This window comes from Ursus arctos, unplaced genomic scaffold (assembly GCF_023065955.2).
Source record: "Ursus arctos isolate Adak ecotype North America unplaced genomic scaffold, UrsArc2.0 scaffold_270, whole genome shotgun sequence".
Lineage (NCBI taxonomy): Eukaryota > Metazoa > Chordata > Mammalia > Carnivora > Ursidae > Ursus > Ursus arctos.
In genome coordinates this window covers 2,908-28,978 of record NW_026622953.1, presented here as the reverse complement: position 1 = coordinate 28,978, position 26,071 = coordinate 2,908, and the positions used below count along the sequence as shown (strand labels likewise).

The 26,071-nt window shown below is 35.1% G+C and overlaps 1 protein-coding gene across 1 annotated transcript; it reads left to right on the top strand.

Moving 5' to 3' along the window:
• Window positions 1-2,043: 2,043 nt before the first annotated feature.
• On the top strand, window positions 2,044-24,526 carry LOC113262552 (UDP-glucuronosyltransferase 2A3-like). The gene is made up of 6 exons (XM_026509006.4): window positions 2,044-2,814; window positions 12,872-13,020; window positions 15,513-15,644; window positions 18,072-18,159; window positions 19,374-19,593; window positions 22,865-24,526. Exons 1-6 carry the CDS (start codon window positions 2,091-2,093, stop codon window positions 23,142-23,144), a joined length of 1,593 nt encoding a protein of 530 aa, XP_026364791.1. The 5' UTR covers window positions 2,044-2,090; the 3' UTR covers window positions 23,145-24,526.
• The last annotated feature ends 1,545 nt before the right edge of the window (window positions 24,527-26,071 follow it).

Here is a 26,071-nt window from a genome sequence, read left to right as displayed (position 1 = left end):
TTTTACTTTGGATCTTCTCTTTAGCACAACAGAAAAACTCTCAAGGGATTTAAAATTTCAATATGTCCCTGTGAAATATTTTGATATAATTTTGTAATTGAATATAACATTGATATAACTGGGTTGTACTTCTTAGAACACAGATTCATTAGCATTCTCTTTTACTGCCAGGTGATACTTTTCAACTTGCTAAATACCACTCTTAAAGACTGAGCTAAAGCATTATTTCATCATGCTGTTCCTCCACTAAGCAACCTCCTTCATGGGCTTGCCCTCCTCGATTCGTCCTGACCATCTAAGATCCATCTCCCTCATGTTTGTAGAATGAGTATTGGTTTAACTGATGTTTTCTGCAGTAATCTGTGAAGTCATTTTGAACTGGAAGTGATCTTTCTTGTTTATGCCCTGTGCATGGTACAGAATCTGGCATACACTGTGTGCTAAAAATTGCTTTTTTGGTTTGTTTTTCTTTTTTGGTTTTTTAATTAACATATAGTGTATTATTTGTCTCAGGGGTACAGGGCTGTGGTTCGTCAGTCTTACACGACACACAGTGCTCTCCACGATATATACCCTTCCTAATGTCCATCACCCAGCCACTCCATCTCCACAGCGTCCTGCCCTCCAGCAACCCTCAGTTTGTTTCCTAAGATTAAGAGTCTCTTACAGTTTGTCTCCCTCTCTGGTTTTGTCTCGTTTCATTTTTTCCTCTCTTCCCCTATGACCCTCTGCCTTGTTTCTTAAATTCCATATATCAGTGAGATCATTTCATAAAAATTGCTTTTTGACAGTATGAAATAGTAAAGGATTTGTAGAGGAATTGAAATTCGGTTAAAATATAGGCAGATGATTGGACACAAAATCTGTATTTCTAAATTTTACCTCTTCCTTGAGAGACAAATCAATATTTCCACAGACATGTCCAATTATTAACTTACACACTGCAGGTCAAAAAATCATTCCACAGCTACTACTCTTGTAGTATATCGTGGTTTTGCTTAGTCAGTATCATACTCCAGGTGCTTAAACTATAAACTGAGCACTTCCTTGTTTTTTAATTACCAGTCTTCTCTCACTTCTCATAATCGTAAGGCCATCATCCTATGCTTTCCATGCACAAACCCATACTATATTCTCCCTGATACTCTCATCAAATCTTGCTTTCCCAATATTTACTTTTAGCCCCTTACGCATTGTTTTTTTTCCACCACTCAAATCCTATTTAGAGGCTAGAATAGTTTCATTATAGGACACATATTATCATCTTCTGAACCTGATTTGAAAAGCTCAGTAGGCCTCTTTGTGCAGATTAAAATTGAACCCAGAGTATAGCATTCAAGACTCTCCAAAGTGTCCTGTTTTAATTAGTATATTCCTCGTCTGCACTGTTCGGTGTTAGCCTTCACTCTAAACATACCGAACTGATAACTGTAATTATAAATGGCCATGATTTCCATATCAGCATTTTCTCCTTTTCTTCCATTCTCTTTCAGAATCTTCCTTCTGTCACCATTGCTTTCTGGGCTCTGGAGAAACGCACTCTATATCCTGAAGTTTTCTGTGATTTTTCTTTCACATGGGAGTGACAGCATCTTCTGGGGCCATGAAATGCTGTGCCTTGATATAATATTTAGCATATTGCCCTTGTTATGATGTGATGTATGCATCTTACCCATATACTAGCATGTAACCAACTTTATGTCAAGACCTACATTTTTGTTTTCCCAAATTATCAATCATCATGTTCCATAAAATATACCATGTTTTCTGCTAGACTTAATTAAATGGCTTCTTCTATTATATTTAAAAATTGTCAATTAAAATATAGTATTTTTATTTTAATATATTCAAAGCTAACTCCTAAACTGTGGCAGCCATTTCCTCCAAAATATTTAAATGTTTCGTATCTCCTCCTGAACAAATATTCTATAGTACTGTGCCCTTTTAACAACATTGACAAAGGTCTCTACACAGTCATTTCCTAACTCTAGAAATTAATTTTTAACTTGATCTGTATCTAAATTGCCTCTTCACATCTCTGCCCAGAAGACATTCAACCTCTGTCGAGCAGTGTGTGAGGGAATGCTGTCATGGTGGCTAAGGAATGGATTTCAGCAATTGTGCTGCTGCAGCTCTGCTACACTGGCTGTGGACTCTGTGGGAAGGTCCTGGTCTGGCCTTGTGACATGAGCCACTGGCTCAATTTAAAGATTATTCTAGAGGAACTCACGGAAAGGGGCCATGAGGTGACTGTGCTGGTTTCTCCAGAGAGTTTCATCATTGACTACAGCAAGGCTTCCACACTGAAATTTGAGGTGGTCCCTATGTCACCTAACAGAGAGAAGGCTGAAAAAACACTCAATGATTTTTTAGACGTGGCTACTAATGTTATGCCAACATTGTCAGCATGGCAGTCAGCCATGAAACTGCAAGAATTCCTTCTTCGAGAAACTGGAAATTTGAAACTCCTGTGTGAGAGTGTAGTCTACAACCGGTCATTCATGAAGAAACTCCAGGAAACCCACTACGATGTAATGGTCATAGACCCTGTGTTACCCTGTGGAGAGCTGATTGCTGAGTTACTGACAGTCCCTTTTGTGTACACGCTAAGGGTTTCTATAGGTGAAACTCTGGAGAAATACTGTGGGAAACTTCCAGCTCCACTTTCCTATGTGCCTGTTGCCATGGTGGGACTAACAGACAGAATGACCTTTCTGCAAAGGGTAAAAAATGTAATGTTTTTCATTTTCTCTAACTTCTGGATCCAACAACTGGACACTCAGGTTTGGAACCAGTTTTACAGTGAAGCATTAGGTAAGAGATTGTTTTCCATTCTAAAGTAGTTATGTAAAGAAACTTCGGGATTTAAGAGAATTCTAAGAAAATGACGTTCTAAAAGCTTCACTTTCACATAAAACTAGAGGTGATAGCGATAAACTGTTATCAATAACTAATTGGAAGGGAGAGGCAAGAAATGTATTATCATGGTTACCCTTTTTTTACAGTGATCTACCCACATTGTAAAATAACTAGATACTTAGTAGGTTTTTATCAAAACAAAACAAAATATAAAACACACTAATAAATGTCAGTCTAATGGAAGATTTTTTTTTATCAGATATAAGATATCACAGATAAGTCTTGTATACTGAATTTTCATATTGGAGGAGATTTGACTTTTTATTGATCAAAAAAGTGTAATGTTGGTTGTAAGAGTAAGATAATCTCCTTGCCTGATTCCAGTAACAAACTAAACCTGAACTATATTAACGATGGGATTAACTTTGGCATATGATTTAGTTTGTCTGAATTTTGACCCAGAAATTTTGAGACTCATAGATTATTATATTCAAAATGTATATTATTTTCCTGTTGGACCAGAGTCCCTGCCATTCTCATCTCTTTCCTAAGTGTGGGATGAAACTTCACTAAGTCTTAGGTGAACTGTTTCCTCAGAACTAGTCATACTGAAAAGTTTTCTGGTTGATTTATACTTCTTCAGGGAGTACTACAAAGAAACCTGAAAAATTAAATAGAAAACTAAAAACGATTATAGCTAAAGTTGTTGAAAGATAGCATTTTTTTCTTCACTAATTTATACATTCTCTTTTTTAATTGATTGCGTTTTCTAATAAGGAATGGTTTTGCTTTACAAGTTTATATATCTAGTTCTCATTGATTTCATCAACTGAAGCTGGCTTCTACTCCAACTGTTTTTGAGAATCATGAAGAAACATGAACTGACAAGCCAAAGATCATTCTGGGTATTAGAAATATTGAGTAATTTAACTCCCTGATTATATTAGTTTGCTAGGTCTGCCACAACTAAATACCACAGACTAAGTAGGTGAACAACAGAAATTTGTTTTCCCGCAGTTCTGGATGCTAGAAGTCCAAGGTCAAGGAAGGTGTTGCCAGAGCTGGTTTCTCTGAAGGCCCATCCTCCTGGCTTGTATGTGACTTTTTTTTTTTTTTTTTTTTGGCTATATCCTCTCATGGTCTTCCCTCTGTGCATGCATAAACCCAGTGTATCTTCCTCTTCCTATAAGGAGACCAGTGATATTGGATTAGGGCCCACACTTAGGACCTCATTGAATTTAAGAATTTATTCTCACCTTTAAAGACCTATCTCAAAATTTAATCAGATTTCAACATATGAATATTAGAGGAATACCAGTCAGTCCCTAACACTGAAACTTTGTTTCACAAACTAATATTCAAAGGAATCCACTTGAAAAATCCTTTGCTTTATACACGATTTAAATTTATACTATGTGGATTTCACCATAAATGATGTAAGACCCCGGATGCACTACCTGAGTGCAGGCAGTGTGTAGGGCTCTATGGACCTGAAGTAAAGAAGAAGGGATTTGGGCCTCAATTCTATTCTCAGAAATCAATGCAAGACATAGAAAAATAAATATAGTATGATGATCAGAGATGCTTTTCCAGTTCTACTCAATAAGTATTTAGGCCATTGGCATGGTATGCATAGATAGGGGAAAGTTATAGGATTCTGTGTGTATAAATACTATGGAATAAATGTAGTCCTTAGGATCTCTGGCAAATTTTTAACTCTATCATCTTTAACAGGTTTCTTTGTTTGTTTGCTATTTGTACTTTTGTTGATTTTTCATTCCTACATTCTCTCATGTTCTTTATCAGGAAATTTTGAATGCACCGTGGGTATGACTTCATTCTGAATCTCATAATAAAAATAACTAATACAAATGGCTAAAAATTTTAAACAGAACAAAAATATATATAATGAATGATAATTGGCTTCATATTTCTATTTCTAGTACTATTAACTATTATTGTCTTTACATCAAGACACTACCCATGTATCACTAAACGTAAGGATTTATATGCATCTTTTTTTTCTTTGTCATTAGGATGAATTACTAAATATTCATTTTTGCCTTTCTTTTCACCAAATCTAGATTTGACATCTTTCTACAGAATATTTTTAAATGTACATTATTCTTTACATTCACATAACAGTATTCATGTTAATGGATGCAACAAATCATTGAACTAGTCTGGTCGTGAGAGCTACGTGGGTTGTTCCAACTCTGGTATTACAAAACATGTTGTCTGAAATTTATTGCACTTATATCCTTGCCATAATGTTCTCTAAAATTGCTGAATCATTTAGCCTTTATCCTCAGACCATTTCTGAGGTGGATAGCAATTCCATTTTCTTCGGGTCTGCTTATCTTACTGACCTATAACTAACATTTTAGGGAATTTAAGCCTTTTTGCTATAATATGTATTACAAATATATTTTAAGCCCATCAATTGACTTGGGAATTTTCAACTACTTTACACAGACATAAAAACATTTTATATCTATTTAAAAATATTATGCATCTACCTTCAGATTTTAGAAAATATCATTCCAACAAAAAAGTATATAAGATATAAGTGTACAGTTGAAAGAAATAATAAAATAGACTTCTGTATACTCTATAACCAAGTTCAGAAATAGGTTGTTGCCACTCCCGTAGAAACACCCCTGTTCCAATGGAAATTATAAGCCTGACTTTGTTGAATATTTTGAAAATTTTACATCTGCAATTTATATGCAATTCTCTCAAAACTACCGTTCAGTTTTTGAATAGTATACAATTACAAACATTCACTACTTATGCTCAATACTCTTTTGGTGATGGAATCATGTGTTTTCTTTTTTTTTTTTAAGCTCTGTAGATAAAGCTTTATTGATAGATAGTGTTTTATTGTGTAACTTGGCCATACCATTCTGTAGATGGACATCTGGCTGCATGGTTTTTCATGTAATGCTGCCGTTATGAACACTTGCATATGTCTCCTGTTTTATAAAAGCAATAGTATAAATAAGGTATAATATAAACTATATCTTTTCCCCTACCAGGTAATCTCAGACTTTGCTCAAAAATTTATACTTCAGCAAAGAAAATAAAAATTTTCACTTCACCTGTTACCAGGGCATTGTAGTCCCCATTGCTCCATGTCCTTAGTCAGCGTATCATTGAATGACATGTATTAACAGTTATATTGAGATATAATTGACATTCCATAAATGTGACACATTTTAAATGTACAATGATATGTATCACATTTACAAAGTTTTGCAACTGTCACCCTGTTCTGACTTTTCATCTCAAAGAGAAATAAATTATTTTTTCAGGTTGGTTGATCCAATTCATCTGAAATTATATCATACTTTTTTTGGATTTCCTTGATTATACAAAGATTGAGTAACTTTTCCTATTTTATGGGCTATTTCCACTTCTTCTTCTATTCAGTGAATATCCTCCTTATATCTTTTGCCCATTTTTTTCTAATGGATTTGCTAGTGTTTTCATTACTGATTGAATAAATTCTTTATATAACCTAGATAAGCCTTTGTCAGTTTTATGTATTGTAGATACCTTCTTGCATTTAAGATGTCTTTCTCATTCTCTTAAATCTCCTGTGATGACTTTCAGGTTTTATTAATGTAGTCAAATAATTATCTATTTCCTTTATTTTATTTTAATTCACTTAAGGAGATTTTTTCTTACTATGAAAGCATAAATTCCTTTTATACTATCTTCAAACAAGCTATGTTTTTTTTCCTTTGAAGGCTTTAATACTTAGCATTTTATTTTTCTGTGTTTTATAAATTGGAGTCAATGTCTTTTCTTTTTGCTTTTCTTCCTTTACTCTTCTTCCTTCTCTGATCTTCCCAGCTTCCTTCCCCCATCTCTCTCCTCTCCCTTCTTTATCCCTACCCTTGCATAGGGATAAAGACTTTTATCATCACTATTTATTCAAGGCTCTTTCTTTTCCCTAATTATCTGTAATGCTTATTTTGTCATTCAGAAATTTCATTATTTAATTGGTTTTGCTTCTATTTGTTATCTTACTTCCTTTCTTCCATATTAGTTCTTTTTTGCAGCTTTATTGAACAAAAAATATTCTGTAAGTGTAAAATGTACATGATGATTTGGTACCCATATATACTACAAAATGAGTACCACAGTATTGCTAGTTAACACACTCCCATTTGTGTGCGTGTGTTTGTGTGTGTGTATGTGTGTGTGTGTGTGGTGAGAACATTTAATATTTTCTTTCTCTCATAGCAGTTTTTGAGTATATAACACAATGTTGTTAACTATAGTGACCATGGTGAATATTAGATCCCCAGATCTTATTCATCTTTTAACTGAAATTTTGTACACTTTGGTGAATGCCTCCCTATTAGCCCCAGCCCCCATCATTGGCAACCACCATTCGACTCCCTGTTCCTGAGTTTGGCTTATGCTAAGTGAAATAAGTCACAGAGAAAGACAAATGCAGTATGACTTCATGCATATGTGAAAAAAGCAATCAAACAAACAAGCTCATAAATACAGAGAACAGATTGGTGGTTGTCAGAGGCAGGGCTGGGGCTGGGTGAAATGGGTGAGGGGAGTCAAAAGGTACAAACTTAGAGCTACAAAATACATAAGTCATAAAAATGTAATATACATTCTGTAGTTATGGAGACTGTAGTTAATACTTTATTGCATACTTGAAAGTGGTTGACAAAGTACATCTTAAAAGTTCTCATCAAAAAAAATTCTGCTACTATGTATGGTGGTGGGTGTAAACTAGATTTATCGTGGTGACCACTTAGCAATATATGCAAATATCAATTCATTATGTTGTACATCTGAAATTAATATAATGTTGTATGTCAATTATACCTTGATTTAAAAAAAGAAAATAAAAATCTGAAACACATAATCTAATTTTCCACCTGAGAAAACTAGCAAAAGAAGAGTAAATTAAATCCAGAGTAAGCAGAAGAAGAGAAGTAATAAGAATTTAAGTGGATATCAATGAAACAGAAAATAGGAAATCAATAGAGAAAATCGATGAAACCCAAAAGTGATTTTTGAAAAGATCAATAAAATTGATCAGACGCCAGCCAACCGAAACAAAATAAAGAATAAAAAATAATTTAAAAATCTGAAGATACAAATAACTATCAGGAATAAAAGAAGATGCCTCACTGCAGATGCTATGGACATTAAAAAGGATAACAAACAAATGCCACAAATTCCTTGAACAATGCAATTCCTTGAAAGACATAATCTGCCGAATCTCATACAAGAAGAAGTAGACAATCTAGATAGGTCTAGATCTATTAAATTGAATTAATAATTACCCTCAAAACAGAAAGCACTGGTCCCACATATGTTTGTTGGCAAATTCTACCAAATATTTAATAATGAAATTATACTGATTTTCTACAATCACATTTAGAAGACAGAAGAAGAGGAAATACTTCTTAACTCATTCTATGGGGCCAGTATTACCCAAATATCAAAACCAGACAAAGACATTACAATAAAGGAAATTATAGACCTACATTTCTCATAAACATAAATCCAAAAATCCTTAACAAAATGTTAGCAAATTGAATCCAACAATGTATTTAAAAATAATTATATACCACCATCAAGTAGGATTTATCCTAGATATGCAAGACTGCTTCAACATTCAAAAATGTTGATTTTTAATTGATCTTACTACTTAGATTTCCCTCAGATGGGTTATTTTTATGGAAATATCTTGCTGATGGTGGAAGGAGGCCAATGGCCCATTAATCAACCTAAAACTGCAAGAAGACCTCTGTTTGCCACTGCCAGCAGTAATTCTAAACACAGAACTGAGAGCTCATGGTTGTTTTGAGTTTTAACTACTGTTTCAGAATGTTGCTGATGCATAAATTTGTCATTATGTCAGCCAGGCAGCTCCGAGCACATGTCACTTATTTGAGAAAAAAAAAAAAATATATATATATATATGTACACTTATATACACATATATATGAAATGTATAAATATTTTGACTTAAATATTTGGATGGCACTGGGTGCAAACAAACCATTCATCCTTTGGATGGAATGTTTGGGAAAAAGAACCTTTTTACAAAGAGATGATTGATGTCCAGTCTCGTGAGGGGTTAAGTCCTACTATAACTTACAACTCTTAAACAATAAATAAATGAAATCACTGTTCTATAAAATAAAATCAATTAATGTCATCCATTACAACAAGAGGCTAAAAAAAATAGTCACAGGAGCATACTAATAGATGCAAAGTATTTGACAAAACCCAAAACCCATTCATGTTTAAAATTCTCAGTAAATTAGGAATAGAAAGGACGTTCTTTAACTTGATAAATATCCACAGCTAGAAAAACAAAACAAAACAAAGCAAAATAAAGCTAGAAAAACAGAACAAAACAAAATAAAAAACCTACAGCTAAAATCATCTTTAATAATGGGGCACTGAAAGTTTTTTTCCAAGATTAGATACAAGGCAAGATGTCATCTCTCTCCAGACCTTCTCAACATAATACTGAAATTTCTAGCTAAGGAAATGAGACAAGAAAAGGAAATAAATGATACAGAGGCCAGAAATAGACCCAAACTAGGTAGTCAACTGGTCTTTGACAAGGAAACAAAAGTAGAACAATGGATATATTTTCAAGAAACTGGACGTCCCTATGCAAAAAAAGAATCTAGGCACAGACTTTACACCCTTGACAAAATTTAACTAAAAATGAATCATAGATCTAAAGGTAAAAGGCAAAACTATAAAAATCCTAGAAAAAAAAAATCTGGATGATCTTGGGTATAGCAATGACTTTTTATATATAGCACCAAAGGTACAAAATAGAAATTATGAATATGCTGGACTTCACTAAAATTAAAACTTCTGCTTAGTAAAAGACAATGTTAAGAGAATTAAAAGATAAGACACTGTTTGACAGGACATATTTGCAATAGGTGCATCTGATAAAAGGCTGTTACCTAAAATATTTTTAGGGGTTCCTGAGTGGCTCAGTTGGTTAAGCATCCAACTCTTGATTTCAGCTCAAATCATGATATCAGAGTTGTGAGAATGAGCCCCGTGTCGGGCTCCATAATGGGCATGGAATCTGCCGAAGATACTCTCTCTCTCTCTCTCTCTCTGCCCCCGTATATATGATCTTAAAACTCAAAAAGAAAACACATAGCACAATTAAAAGCGGGGCAAAGACAGACACCTCATCAGCTGAAGATAGACAGCTGTCAAACAAGTGTGTAAAACGGCACTCCATCTCATGTGCCATGAGGGAAATGCAAATTGAAATAATGAGATAGCACTACACATCTGTTAGAATGGCCAAAATGCAGAATAGTGACAAATACTAAATGCTGGCAAGTTGTGGAACAAGAACTCTCATTTATTGCTAATGAGAATGCAAAATGGTACAGCCACTTTGGAAGACATATTGATGGTTTCTTACAAAACTAAGCATACTCCTACCATACTGTCGTAGTCCTTGGTCTTTACCCAAATGAGCTGAAAACTTATGTTGACACGAAAATGAGCCCACGGATATTTAGAGTAGCTTTATTCATATTTGCCCAAACTTGGAAGCAACCAAGATGTCTGTTGGGAGGTGAATGGACAAACTGGTAGATCTACACAATGAAACATTATTCAATGCTAAAAATAAATGAGCTCTCACACCATAAAAAGACTTTGAGAAACCTTAAATCCATATTACTAAGGGAAAGAATGCCATCTGAAAAGGCTACAGACTGTATAAATCCAACTATATGACATTCTGAAAAAGGGAAAACAGGGAAGACAACAAAATAGCAGCGTTTTCCAGGAGTAGGGAGGGAAGAGAGATGAATGGGCAAAACAGAGAGGACTTCTAGGGCAGTGAAAATACTCTGTATGATACCAGAACGATGCCTAGATATCATGCTACATTTGTCCAAACTCATAGAATTAACAATACCAGGAGTTAACTATAATGTAAACTATGGACTTCAGATGATATAATGTGCCAATATAACTTCATTAATTCTAACAAACGTACCACTATGTTTGGGGATTTTAATAATGGAGAGTCTATGCATGTGTGAAGGCAAGGGTATATGAAAAATCTCCACCTTTCCCTCAATTTTACTGTGATCATAAAACTGCTCTGAAAAAGTAAAGTGTTAATTTTTTAACAGTGACCCATAACTTATACATGTTAGTTTCCTCACATGTCTTCAAAAAGAATCTAATAACCTTAGCCTTGAAGAGTTTCTCTAGATACCAACCTAGCTAACACGACTTTCCTCTGAGAGACTGGTAACTGTCCTCCACTGAAATGCCCTCCTATCTATCTTGCCTACTGTAAGGCATTTTGCTATCAATGCAGGCTAACTCTAAGAGCTCTTTGAAATTAAAAGTCACCTCGGTAGACTCATCTACCGAGGTTTATAACAATATACTGAAACAATAACAGTCTTTACATGGTAACTCAAATTTAATAGTTCATTTATATAATTCTCCAGTGTTCATAATATGGTTTGTGTGAATTATATAATTACAGGAAAAGGATTGGTGGTAAATTTTAATTCTGTATTTTTGTTTTATAATTCCCAATATAACATTTAAAATGTCTTATGAAATTATTTGCCAACATTTGCATACTTTTGTTCAATTCTATTTTCTTTACTTTTCATTGACTTCATATTTGTAACTACATCACTGCTTCAAATATAGAATTTTAGTAAATACTGTAAGTTAGGTATTTCTCGAAATGTGTTCTATGAGCTATACACTATAATTTCACCTAAGGAGTTGGAATCAAGACAGGACATGACACGCATGGAACAAGACCTCTAAAGTACATAAATATTTGACATGGAAGCTGTGAAGTGGTGTTTTTATCCAATCTCTGGCAATTTCAAGGTGAGCATCCTTGAGAAATTCTTCTTCATTATCAAATTAAGGCGTTTGACTATACAACCTCAGACGTAAATTCAAACACTACAAAGCAATGACTCTAAAAAGAGGCTGTTGAGTCTGTGTTGTATATGACCACCAATTTTGATTGTAATCGCTAAGAAAGGAGAATTGTCATATGAGCTTTTATTTATTTACATGCAAAACATGTTTTCTTTTTTTTTAAATAATATGTTTTGTTATATTAGTCACCATACAGTACATCCCCAGTTCTTGATGCAATGTTCCATGTTTTCTGTGTCTAACTATGTTTGACTTGGTCACTTGCAAATACTCATTCTTCCCCTCTACAAATCTTCCAAAATTAATACTTAGACTCTCCCTTTCAAAAAAACATCATTTAAAGGTAACACTAAAATAACTGTGATATTAGTGGTATGTACATGTATATTCCACATTGCAAAGGGGGTTGTATTGGGTATGAATTACTCAGGGCATCTCAACTAAGAAACTAGTGGCAAATCAATTGTGGTGGAAAGTGATGGGATTTGATTCAGAAAGATAAAGTAAACAAATGCTGGTGAGATTCCTTAACATTATGAGTGAACTGGAGACTGTAACAAGCTGGAAGGTAGAGATACATTCCTAATTAGAAGTTAGAAAACCATTGAGAAGGAATTTGGTGTTGATACAATGGGGCTAATCTATCATCTGCCATTTAATTGGAGAGAAACAATGAGTACTAAATTCATCAGTAAATGGAGTTGTGGCAACAATTTTATTTAAATTTTTTTTGTGAAACTACATTTACAAATTACTTTCTCTACCCAAATATCTTCTCATCCTCCCTCTTTCTCACCTCTCATCCTTCTTCTCTTTCTTACTTCCATTTTCTTCCCTCCCTCCCTCCCTCTCTCCTTTCTTCCTTCCTAATCTGTCTCTTCCCTCCTTATCATTTTAATTTCCCCTTCCTTTTAACATCTAGATGTGATAAAGAATCTAGGAGACATAGATTTATTTTTTCCTTAATGGCTTGTCAGTAAATTAGTGTAAATTGTATCCCAACAAACATATATACTAATAAGCTTCACACAACTTTTTTCATTTTCTCCAGGAAGACCCACTACATTGTGTGAGATTATGGGAAAAGCAGAAATTTGGCTAATCCGGACGTATTGGGATTTTGAATTTCCTCGTCCATACTTACCTAATTTTGAGTTTGTAGGAGGCTTGCATTGTAAACCTGCCAAACCATTACCTAAGGTAGGTCTATTACAGTGGAGGGTTTCTTTTGTACCTTATGATACAGTGCTGATTTTTCTTTAAAGTGTACTGCCTCAATAACAAAGATATGCTGTTTGCTACTCCAAATCTATTTTACAAATCATACGGATGTCTTATGACTGATATTACCTTTTTTGGACTTCACTGTGATATTTTGGCTAAGGAAAGAAGTGATTCAAATGGCATGTTAAAATATCAGTGTGTCTACAGTTTAGGTACTGACTGAAGCCACAGGAAGCTAGAGCCTAGGAAATTACTTAAGAGATTACTATAGTCTTCCTAACAAGCCTCATGGAGCTATGAATTGGGACAGTTACTATGATTGCTTGAGTGATAAAGATGCTTTCATGAGAACTCTCAGCTAGATTCCAGAGTTTCTCAGTAAGAAGAAGTTGGTGTTGACAGAAGACATGGAATCAGGTAGCACTTCTTGGAAAATAGTGATCTTTACCGAGAAAAAAAATAATTCATGGAAGAACTTTTTTGAGATGACAATGATGAATTCAGTTTTGGACCTATTCACTTTAAGGAGCCAAAAAAATTTTCAGGTGAATGTTGCTAGTAATCATATGGGTAATACAAGGTCTAGGTTTTAACAAAGAGCATTAGAAACATATTAGGAGTCATCAAAATAAAGAAATCATAGAACTAAGAGACCCAAACCCTGAATTCTTTCTTTAAGATCATAGTGTCTGGTTTTTCTGAAATTTCTGGAAAGGATACCACATCCCAAAGTCACCAAAAATAAATGTGGACACCCAAAAACGCTGGAAGAAGACAACATTGAGAAATAAAAGAGAATAATAGATAAACATGATAAAAAATATTGTATTTAACTCTCTTTATCAATAGCTACCATTATCAAGGGATTGAGGAGGCACACACCCATTTCTTGGGTTGTAATTAAGCGAGTGTAATCTCTGTAGAAGATTGCAGGTTAAATAGTGTTCTCAGGAGAGTTCTTGATTTCTGTTTAGGGTAAGATACACATTTAAGTTTCAATTTTATTTTAGGATTCTGAATATGCTTTTCTTACCAGTCAAGTTATAGCTACAGGTAAGCTCTATTGAGTGTTATTATAGCAAATAATAAACCAATCTCTAAACGAAGGTACAGAAAGAGACAGGACATATTCCTTGGCTCAGTAGATAATACCCCGTGCCACACTATTATATTCATCCTCCTGTCCTCACTTTTCACATACACAATTTCACAAAACAACTCAGACATTTTTTACAAGAAGGGGAAAATTATTCCATTCCAAACCCAATTACTAATACAAACATTTGGGCCATATGAATACCAATCACAGCTTATATCTCTGATGAAAAAATTATGCCAGTCACAGTATACACAGAAAAATAGCAATGAAAGACAGCCAAATCAAGAATCCAAATCCAACTGCTAGATCTGTAAGTGTTCTTATACGTGTGTGTGTGTGTGTGTGTGTGTGTGTGTGTGTGTGTGTTTATTCCATCACTGTCTCTAGGGAGATGAATCAAAATGGCAAAATACCAATTTCTGGGACTTCAGAAATATTCTCTTAACGTTATCTTAGCCAGAAGAGTAGTCCACTTTCATCTACGGCATCATCGTTTCCCTAGTAATTTTCCTAGCCTGAAATTGAGAAATATATTGATAAATAAATAAATAAATAAATACAATTGAGAAATGTCATAAATATAGAGAGAGATATTGCAGGGAAGCCACAAATAATTGCACAGGGAATGTATGACACATCTCTAGAGGTTGACATTCACATAGATTAGAATGCAAAAGACCCCGGTCCCAGACTTTGCAGTGCCCGACTTGCACAACTGTAAGTGGTGACCCACAGGATTTTATTCGTAGAGAAGTTTATATTTATCACTGTCCTAAGGTTCAATTACGGCATGTCAGCTACTTGTGGGAAGGTAGAGAAACACTGTCTCATAAATGTTATTGTGATTAAAAAAAATAGCAGTTTACTTTCAAAATATTACTATACATCTCAATTCTAAAAAGAAATTCATTTTTAGCCCCATTAATCAGGAAAAGTATTAACATGAGAAAAATATCCTGAATGCCTAACAGAGAGTTAGACTGATTTGTTAATAATTAATTGGATGAAAACTGACATGTTTTGGGCTTCCTTACAAGGAATATTTTTGAGTTTGCAAACATCTCTGCTGGTTCATAAAATGAAGCCTTGAGGGTAAGTGTTCCATGAACCATGGGAAGAGCTGTCTCTGGCCTATTCACTTTCTATAATGGTCTGGCTCTATGCCTTTATTTGTAATCACTCATTATATTTGAACCATAGTTTTAAGAAACATATTTCCTCTTAAAGTTACTAGATGGTTCTCTGTGGCAGAAGATAGAACCAGTCTAACGTCTCTGACACTTCTCCTGACGCGGCCTATTTAGAAGAACAGGTAAACTTTTTACCCCCTGCTATCCCGCGTGTTTGTAATAGAATTTTATTGCTGTAGGAAATGGAAGAATTTGTCCAAAGTTCGGGTGAAGATGGTGTTGTGGTGTTTTCTCTGGGATCAATGGTCAAAAACCTCACAGATGAAAAAGCCAATCTCATTGCCTCAGCCCTTGCCCAGATTCCACAGAAGGTCAGTACAACCTTGGGTCCTGGTGAATAGCTACTTGGTCAATTGGAGAGAAAGTGTGACTAACAGCACTTTTCCCAGATCAAAGCCAAAACACTGAGCGTAATTAGTACCACCTTCAAGTAAAAACTTCTTAAAACATTAAAATGCTATATTGAGGCACATTTAATCATTTGCTTAGTAAGCCTTTGCATTATTATGGAACTACATCTTTTTATACAATCATTTATCTTCAGTGAAATAGAGATGGAAATGTTAAGATCCCAATACCTTTTTACTCTTTGAAATCTTATGACCTGCATTGACTACTCCCCAAATTCTCAAGTGTGTTAGCTCCAAGGTCCAGGAAAAGAGAGATGCTATACTAGAGTAGATAGGAATTATGTTCAGGGATATACTTTATATTTCTAGGTCTTATTGACACTGTATCAAGATCTAGTTGGTTTAGAAGTAGAAGCCTATCCTTCTATACTGAAATTTCTTCAGTAAAAAGAGTTAAAAATCCTATTATTATCAAGCAATATATATTTTCTGATTTATGATATTCAATTAACTTAAATTTTGTTGTCATTATAGTTCTAGATTTCTAGTCTTTCTATAGTCCTGTTTATGAAATACCCTAGAACTCTTCATATTGGTATATTAGTTAAAAATATACAACTCCATAAAGGTGAGCATACTTATTAGGCCTGTCAAGTCTTTGAATTTTTATTTCTAAACTTTTTTGTTAAAAAGCTTGCCACCCGAGGATGTGGAGAAAAAGGAACTCTTTTGCACTGTTGGGAATGCAAACTCATGCAGCCACTGTGGAAAACAGTATAGAGGTTCCTCAAAAAGTTAAAAATAGAACTACCCTATGATCCAGTAGTCATGCTACTGGGTATTTACCCAAAGAATGCAAAAACATTAACGCAAAGGGATACATGCGCCCCAATGTTTATAGCAGCTTTACAATAGCCAAAGTATGGAAGCAACCCAAGTGTTCATGGACAGATGAATGGATAAAGAAGATAGGGTATTATGTACGTGATGAATCACTAAATTCTATTCTGAAACTAAAATTACACTATATGTTAACTAACTAAAATACAATACAAAGAAATACAAAGATGTGGTATTCATACACAATAGAATATTTTTTAAGCCATAAAGAAGAATGAAATCTTGCCATTTGCAAAGACATGAGTGGAGCTAGAGAGTATAATGCTAAGCAAAATAAGTCAAAGAAACACAAATATCATATGATTTCACTCGTATGTGGAATTTAAGAAACAAAACAAATGAGTATGGGGAAAAAGTGAGAGAGAAAAAAAAAAAAACCAAGAAGCAGACTCTTATAGAGAACAAACTGATGGTTATCAGAGGGGAGGTGGGTGGGAGCATGGGTTAAACAGGCGATGGGGATTAAGGAGTGCACTTGTCATGATGATCAGTGGGTGAGGTGTGGAATTGTTGAATAAATAAACACTTTAAAAAATAAGGTTGCCACCTATGAATATTTAATCTGAATTTACAGAGCTTCTCTGACCTGCATAAAGTATGTAACAAAAGGTTAATATCCAGGGGCGCCTGGGTGGCACAGCGGTTAAGCGTCTGCCTTCGGCTCAGGGCGTGATCCCGGCATTATGGGATCGAGCCCCACATCAGGCTCTTCCGCTATGAGCCTGCTTCTTCCTCTCCCACTCCCCCTGCTTGTGTTCCCTCTCTAGCTGGCTGTCTCTATCTCTGTCAAATGAATAAATAAAATCTTTAAAAAAAAAAAAAAAGGTTAATATCCAAACAAGATACTTCATTAAAAAATGAAGTAAAGCAAACCTCCAGCTTTTCCGCCCTAAAAAACTACAGAAAAGGAGAGAAAGAAAGAGAGAGAGAAAGAAAGAAAGAAAAAGGAAGGAAGGAAGGAAGGGAGGGAGGGAGGAAGAAAAGAGAGAGGGGTGGAGGCAAGGAGAGAGGGAAGAAGGAAAGAAAGAAAGACAATCATTCAACAACCAGACAACAAAAATTTAAAGCTAATTACCTTTTTGGAAAACATTACATTAGAAACATGAGAGTTAGGATGGCCTTAAGACATTAATAAATTTACACAGTATTTGTGTTTATTTTAATGCCTTTTAAACCCATATGCTCTGATTGCTTCAACCAGTCTTTTATACATATCTTTACTTATAATTTCATACCCCAAAACTTTTGAGCAATAAATATAAACATGATAAAACTATATTGAATAGACTATTAGTTCAAGCCCTTTTTGACAGGGTTGATGTAAACAGTCTTACTATATCTCCGTGTTTGCAAACTAGCCCTTATGTCTACTTCTCTCGCTATCACATAAAGTAGTGGTGGGCCACATGATTTATAAGTAATTCCGAGGATTTAAGATGCCTTCACTGTGTGTTTTTACTTGCAAAATTAAAGCACTGTCTTCGACAGGTTTTATGGAGATACAAAGGAAAGAAACCAGCCACATTAGGAGCCAATACTCGGCTCTATGATTGGATACCACAGAATGATCTTCTTGGTAAGACTGAGGGAAAGAAAAACTGTACAGTTGAATAATGGACAAGTAAAGTAACTGTTTTGCAACAAATAATTCAATAAATGTGTAATAGTTAAAAATGTCACATTTTAGGCTAAAATCAAAAACACAAAAAACAACAAATATTGGAGAGGACATGGAGAAAAAGGAACTCTCTTGCATTGTTGGTAGGAGTGAAAACTGGTGCAGCCACTCTGAAAACAGTATGGAGGTTCCTCAAAAAGTAAAAACTAGAACTACCCCATGATCCGGTAATCACACCACTGGGTATTTACCCAAAGAATACAAAAACACTAATTCAAAGGTATCCATGCACCCCTATACTTATAGCAGTATTATTTATAATAGCCACGAAATGGAAGCAGCTCAAGTGTCCATTGATTGATGAATGGATAAAGAAGAAGTGGTATATATAAAAAATGGAATATTAGTCAACCATCAAAAAGAATAAAATTGTGCCATATGCAGGGACATGAAGGGAGCTAGAGAATATAATACTAAGAGAAAAAAGTCAGAAAGAAAAATACCCTATGTTTCAGTAATATGAGGAATTTACAGAACAACAACAACAACAAAAGAAAAGAGCCAAGGAAAAATAAAAGAGAGAGGGAGACAAATTAAGAAACAGACTCTTAAGTGATGGTCACCAGAGGGGAGATGCATGGGGGGATGGATAAAATAGGCAATGGGGATTAGGGAGTGCCCTTGTGAGGAGCACTAGGTGATGTCTGGAAGTGTTGAATCACTGTAGTGCACACCTGAAACTAATATAACACCGTATGGTAACTATACTGGAATTTAAAATAAAATTTAAAAAATAAATAAATAAAGCAAAAAAAAGACTCATTTTACTTGCAGTTTAAAGCAGAAATAATTAGAGAATTGGCAGTTAATTTTATAAGGTCAGTGCTTTCTTTGTTTCACAAAAGAGCATTTCAGTTAAGACTCTCATCACTCTTCAAGTTTCAGTCTCAGTTCTGGTCTTTCCTCCTCAGTAAAGTCCTTCCAGAGGATGCAGAGGGATTGCATTCCTCCTCCTTTCCTGGGATCATAGTTTTCTGAGATAGCAATAGCCCATGTGCTCTCAGCTTTTGTACAAAATGCTTTCTTCATTGAGTTACTCTGTAATTTTTTCCCTCTCTCTCTCTAAAATTCTGTTACATTATAATGAAATCCTCACCCAATTCCCAAACTAGGTCATCCCAAAACAAAAGCTTTTATCACTCATGGTGGAACCAATGGAATCTATGAAGCTATTTATCATGGGGTTCCTATGGTGGGAGTTCCTATGTTTGCTGACCAACCTGATAACATCGCTCACATGAAGGCCAAAGGAGCGGCTGTGGAGGTGAACATAAACACAATGACCAGTGAAGATCTGCTCACTGCCTTGAGAACAGTCATTAATGAACCTTCGTAAGTACTACTGTTTTTAAAGGTTTACGGTTGATTATGTTACCCAGCATACTTGGAAATGTTCAATGTCTCATGACTTTGTTAACGGATTGATTTTCAAATCACAACTATAACATGATCAATATGAAAACCACTTTATTATTTCATTTCCCGAACATTGAAGTGATCTGCTGAAATGGGGAAATAAATACTATTACTTCAGATATTTTACAATCCTTTTTTTCAAAATCAATTATTTTTTTTAAGATTTTATTTATTTATTTATTTGACAGAAGAGAGACAGCCAGCAAGAGAGGGAACACAAGCAGGGGGAGTGGGAGAGGAAGAAGCAGGCTCCTAGCAGAGGAGCCTGATGTGGGGCTCGAACCCAGAACGCTGGGATCACGCCCTGAGCTGAAGGCAGACGCTTAACGACTGCGCCACCCAGGCGCCCCTCAAAATCAATCATTTTAATGATCACATAGCTCAGACATTTTTCAAACAATCTGCTTGTTCGTATAGAACCACTTATATATGACTATAAATATTATAGCCATTCAGTAAGTACAAAATTGGAAGTGATAATTCAACTATCATTCAAAAATAGTCATCATTAACAAAAGTATAGTTTCTAATTTCATTAGTAATCCTTTAAGTGGTATTTTTTGCCAATTTATTTCAACAGATTTCCTACATACCCTTTATTACCACTTTTTGTTTTATAACCTATTTTTTTATCTTTTATTCATAACCCTTGCATTCTTATTTTACTTCAACTCTCCTCTTTTTTGAACTATGTGTTATGCCCAATTACATTCCAAGTCCATCATTTTTATGGCTCCCCCCTCTATATTGTTTTAAGTTGGTATCAAGGCATATTTTTCATCTAGCTTCCTCAGTATTTTACTCTGAATTTGTGTAAGTGTCTTATATTTAAATTTGTTTCCAGGTTATCTCAGAATCAATTATTTTGATTCAGAAGCAAAACTCAAAGGATAGTTAAAACATTCCATTTGTATTACTGAAATCTGAAATTCAGGAGGTAGACAAGAAGGAGAACTCAAATTCCATTTTGTGCAGCTTTTTTTGGTGGAAGTAGTCTATGTAAAACCATCTATTCTAAACCCTAGTTAAAGGGTTTTTTTAGACAAAGGGGTCAATATATTTCTCTCCAAAAGGGAATGTTTGCCTTGAATCGAACCTAAAAAGTCAGTGCTAGTGGTCCATTTCCCCCCCTCACACGCATTCCAATCAGATGACTTTTATTAAGATGCATGTTTAAGACATAATTTTCAAAATATCATAGATATTTTCAATTCAGAACCTGGAGCTGGTGTTAAGAGCTTCTGCAAGGCTGACGATGATCTTCTGTTTCTCATAAATGATGATCTTGATGTCTAATGCATTAGACTATTACAGGGCTGTTACTGCTGATGTTTTGGTTCATTCTATTAAGCAAGAGTAAGTTCTGTAATTTTTTAGAACTCTACCTTATTTCATGGAATGCCATTAAATTTTATTGTTGATTTGAAAACTACTGATGCAAGAGACAGAAACATAAATACTCGGGAATTTCCAAGAAAATACCTAAAATTATTTATTTTAAAATATTTTAACATTAACTGTAAACCTAGTTCTAACTCAGAAATCATCTGGGAACAATAGAGTTTAGTATAAAGTGTATATATGGATATATTTGCATTCCATTTATAACTTCTTAAAGGAATTAAGAACACAAAAGATTACACTTAAATACATAAACCATAGTAGTTTTAATTAATTATAATATTTTCAGATAACACTCATATAACATTAGTGTACAATAAAATGTTAAATAATCATTTTAAATCTGAGCATAGGGCTTTCTTGTCTCATTTATAAGAAAGCATACTTTATTTTTATTTAGATTCACAACTACAAGTTTATCCTGTATATATGTATTTCAGATTTTAAATCTATCTATAAATGGAGAAAAAAATTTTTTTAAAGATTTTATTTATTTATTTGACAGAGATAGAGACAGCCAGTGAGAGAGGGAACACAAGCAGGGGGAGTGGGAGAGGAAGAAGCAGGCTCATAGCGGAGGAGCCTGATGTGGGGCTCGATCCCAGAACGCCGGGAACACCCTGAGCCGAAGGCAGACCCTTAACCGCTGTGCCACCCAGGCGCCCCTATAAATGGAGAAAACTTTTAACAAAAATATGATTTGGAAAGATAGGCTTTTATTGCCACTGTAGTTTACCTGAAATGTTTTAGGAGGAACCATGTGATATTTGATTTAACCCTACATATCTGTCAATCCTATTGAAAGAGTATGACTATTCTTTCTCACTGCACACAAGAAAGAACACAGGTAAATTATCCCCTCCTACTAGAGCTAGCATACCAAGTTCACAGGTGAAAGATAATCACATTTCTTCTTCTCCAATCCCAGCAATGTCTAACTCACACCAGGACATCTCTTCACAAATCACTTACCTTCCAGCATCTTCATGTCTCCAAGTTGGAACTCTTATTTATAACACAAAACCAAAAGGAAATATCCTAATTCTGGCTCCTCTACTAAGAAATGTCAGCTGAAGATAAAACCTGCCTTTCAAATACATACCTATACCCATTACTGTCTGAGAGATTAGAGTTAACTCCATATATGCCTCGTGGACTTGGGGCTCTAATTCTAGCAAGATATTTCTATTTATCTTAAAAATGCAAACTCCATATCCTTGCCATTTCCAAAATTACCCTAGTGTCTTTACCAATCTTGATATTGCCAATATAGACACTCTCCTTTGCAGCACAAAGACACACTGTGTGCAATGGAACAGTTATCATAATGCCAAGATCTTAGGCAGTGCAGAAATGGTTTACTAATGTCAATTTTCAGCTACTTATCTGCCATCATGAAGTGGCCGAGAGTAAAGACCATGCTTATGGACCTTCTTATGAATATTTCTGCATATTAGGTTATTCAGAGTCTTGATTTTGGAACAATCCTGGAAACTATACACAATATCAATATTCCTCCTTGTTAAAATGAGACCATAGAGTTGCAGCAAACTTATTCCATTTTTTATGTCTGCATTTCACCACATTCTATTAAGAATATATTTCTTCTACATCCTCCCTTCACAATTCTTAAGATGCTGTGCAACCAGCAAAGTTCATGTCTCAGCAAGAATGAACTTTTTCTCAATGTATCTATAGCCTTTGGCTTACATAACATATAACATGTATCACATATTACCTGTAACGAAAACAAAAACTCTCTAATTTCTCTATTTTTGTCTACCAGTTATAAAGAGAATGCTACAAGGTTATCGAGGATTCACCATGACCAGCCTGTAAAGCCCCTGGATCGGGCAGTCTTCTGGATTGAGTTTGTCATGCGCCACAAAGGAGCCAAGCATCTGCGGCCAGCTGCTCACAACCTCACCTGGTTCCAGTACCACTCTCTGGATGTGATTGGGTTCCTGCTGGCCTGTGTGGCAACTGCTATATTCTTGGTCACAAAATGTTGTTTGTTTTCTTGTCGAAAATTTGGTAAAACAGGAAAGAAGAAAAAGAGGGAATAGATCTTTCCAAGTTTGGCAACGGCCTTAATGGGCAATCCTGTTCATTCTAGCCCCGGTGACCTTAATGAAAACAGATTATCTCCATCCTGCTTTTAAAATTCCCATTCCTCTACCTTAGCCTAGAGATAAAGCCTAGTATTGAATATGATCATTTACTAGTGAACATGTCCCAGTCTTCTTTTGTCTTTTCCCAGGTGCCTTTACCCTCTTCTTCTCATTTTCCTGACACAGGGACACTAATAATTTCATGTATCTTCTATTCAAAATATCATTATTTTTCATTATGCTTAACCTTAAGAATATGCTGACTAACAACGTGCTGAATCCTGAGGAGCACACAAAATGTGAGTTGAATGTGATGGATGTAGGGAATATAGAAGAATAAAATTCACAAGTTCCCCTAGAATATAAAAATCAAGGAACTACCATAAATTAGTATGCTGTAAGAAGAGTAATGATTTCTTTTTTCATAAATCATAAGCCCTTCTGCTCGTCCAAAGTCACTGGGGTCAGAGCCTAAATTGATAATAGCTATTACAGTGCACCCTACTAGGAAGGTCTACAAATTCCCATTCAATACGTAGATAAGTATAGTTTGTGTTCCTGTCTGCAAACAACTAGCACTCTTGTGTGCGTTTTAATGCAAGGGTCTGGGGACTGCACTCAAACAAAAGAAATTGAGTCATTATTTTTTCTCAGGAACAGAGAATGCCAGCAATATGTTAAAGGTGACCAGATCATTCATAGAGGAAATAATTAAGAAAATATAAAAATTTTATGAAATTTTTAATTAACAGTACATTGATAACATTAAAGTTGAATGTCAATTTATTATATTGAAAATCACTACTGCCCATAATCTGTAATGACTGTATAATCAAAGATTGAGTTTTTGAGTAAAAACAAATATTTACTTGGAATGTAAGATCATTGTATTATTTTTCAGTCTGTATCTTTTACAAATTTAAATTTATCAATTAAGTATTATGCCAAGGATGTGAGGTATTAGCAGATCTGCTTCACTAAGGGTACGTTTTAGTAAATATTTATCATGGAAATCACCAATTAAAATTCATATTTGAGTCAGCCCTGCATTAATTTAACAAATGAAGACTGCATTTTCTTTACCCCTAATAAACTTAATAATATATTCTAATTCAAGTTTTAATTTCAGTATTTCATGAATAATTGACGTGATAAATGACATCTGTTGGCTTACTGAAAATTTTGAAATTCATATTCATTTTAACATGGCATATTGAAAATTACTTCCAATTTAAAAATAACTGCATGATATATGATATGGGAATATGTATTTCTTTTTGAATATGTAATTACTGAAAATGCAAATAAATTCTTAAATATTTTGTGAAGGCTAAAAATGTATTTATTAAATGAATTCGGAAGCAGAGGAACTCAAAGCAATCAAGCTCAAAATTAGTCACAGTTAGTCATCTAAGTAAAGCATGCTTATATCCCTGGGAAGAATCATTCCTCCTCTAAGAAATGCAACCTCCAAACCACATGATTCGAACTTGTAATAATGAAAAACAAAGTTGTCTAAGGGAAATAGTAGGCATACTTGTTCGGGGACTCACTCCCACTTTCAACCCCTTGAGATCTGAACCCAAGTATTCAAGCTAAAATACAAAAGGCTTCTATGTGAGGTTATGATTTGAAACATACACTGCATCCTTTAAGACAGCACCTAAAATATATAGGATATTGTCTCCCAGCTAAAACCCTGAAAAGCTCTCACTAGCTAAGGGAGAATTTCGTAAAAATCAGCAAATGCCATAGTATTAGACTCTTATGTTTCCTTCATTATAAATATGGCTCCTGGTCATGCACAATGTTGATATCAACACCAACATTTTTACTAAGCTTGCATGTGCACAGTTTGTGATCTGGCAGAAATACTACAGAGAAGGTGAGGGGAGAATCTGTTACTAGGAAATTATAAGTACTTCTATGAAGAAAAAATGGTACATCCTCTAGGATGGAAGGTGACCAATGCAATTTTTCTACTTTTTGGCTAGCTAGAACCCTTGGGAATTCCCCATATTGGAAAGGAAGTGGGGGAGATCCCTGCTAGTAACAAATTGAGAATGCAACAGCTGCAGTAGCCAAATGAGCCTTGGTGACGTGAAGTCCATGCTGTGCTGCTGGGAATGGCCAGCACTCCCTGTACCGATGCATGAAAGATGACTCCAAGCTTTGCGGTGAAAGACAGAAGAAAGCAAGGGAGTCAACACTCAAAGACAAAGACCTTGCTCTTCTCTGCTCCCGCTTTTATTGGTCCTTCAGGATAATCACAAATCCTTATCTCACTGTTTCTCAAGCTCATGATGTGTGACAAGGGGTCTTACTGAAACTAGAAGGATCTGTTTACAGGAAGGATACATATGATATGCTAATTTGCATGTTCTAGGAGTTCTGCTAAACATAGCCTATGGGAAAATGTATACATCTCTTAGATCACAGGGCAGCTGTTTGAGCTAAGAAAGCTTCAGGGAAGGGAACTCCCCACAGCATACGAATGGCAGAGAGGTCACGCAGGCCTCGGCATTCTCCAAAACATTCCATTGCCCCTACAAGCCTCCATGTTACATTCTAGCAAGCCAGGTATTATGGCTGATTTCATGCTCTACATTAACCCCAAAATTGCACATTAATATATAGTTTCCACCCCCGTCTCCACTACCCCTTTGTGCATGAGCTTTAAGATCCAATTCTGGAGGGTATGGAAAAAGACACCAACATTCACAGGACTGCTCATCCAAACCACCTTATTATCTTTTTTAAAGATTGTATTTATTTATTGGAGAGAGAGAGCACATGCACAAGCAGTGGGAGCAATAGAGGGAGAGGGAGAAGCAGACTCTCCGCTGAGCAGGGAGCCCGACACGCGGCTCCATCCCAGGACA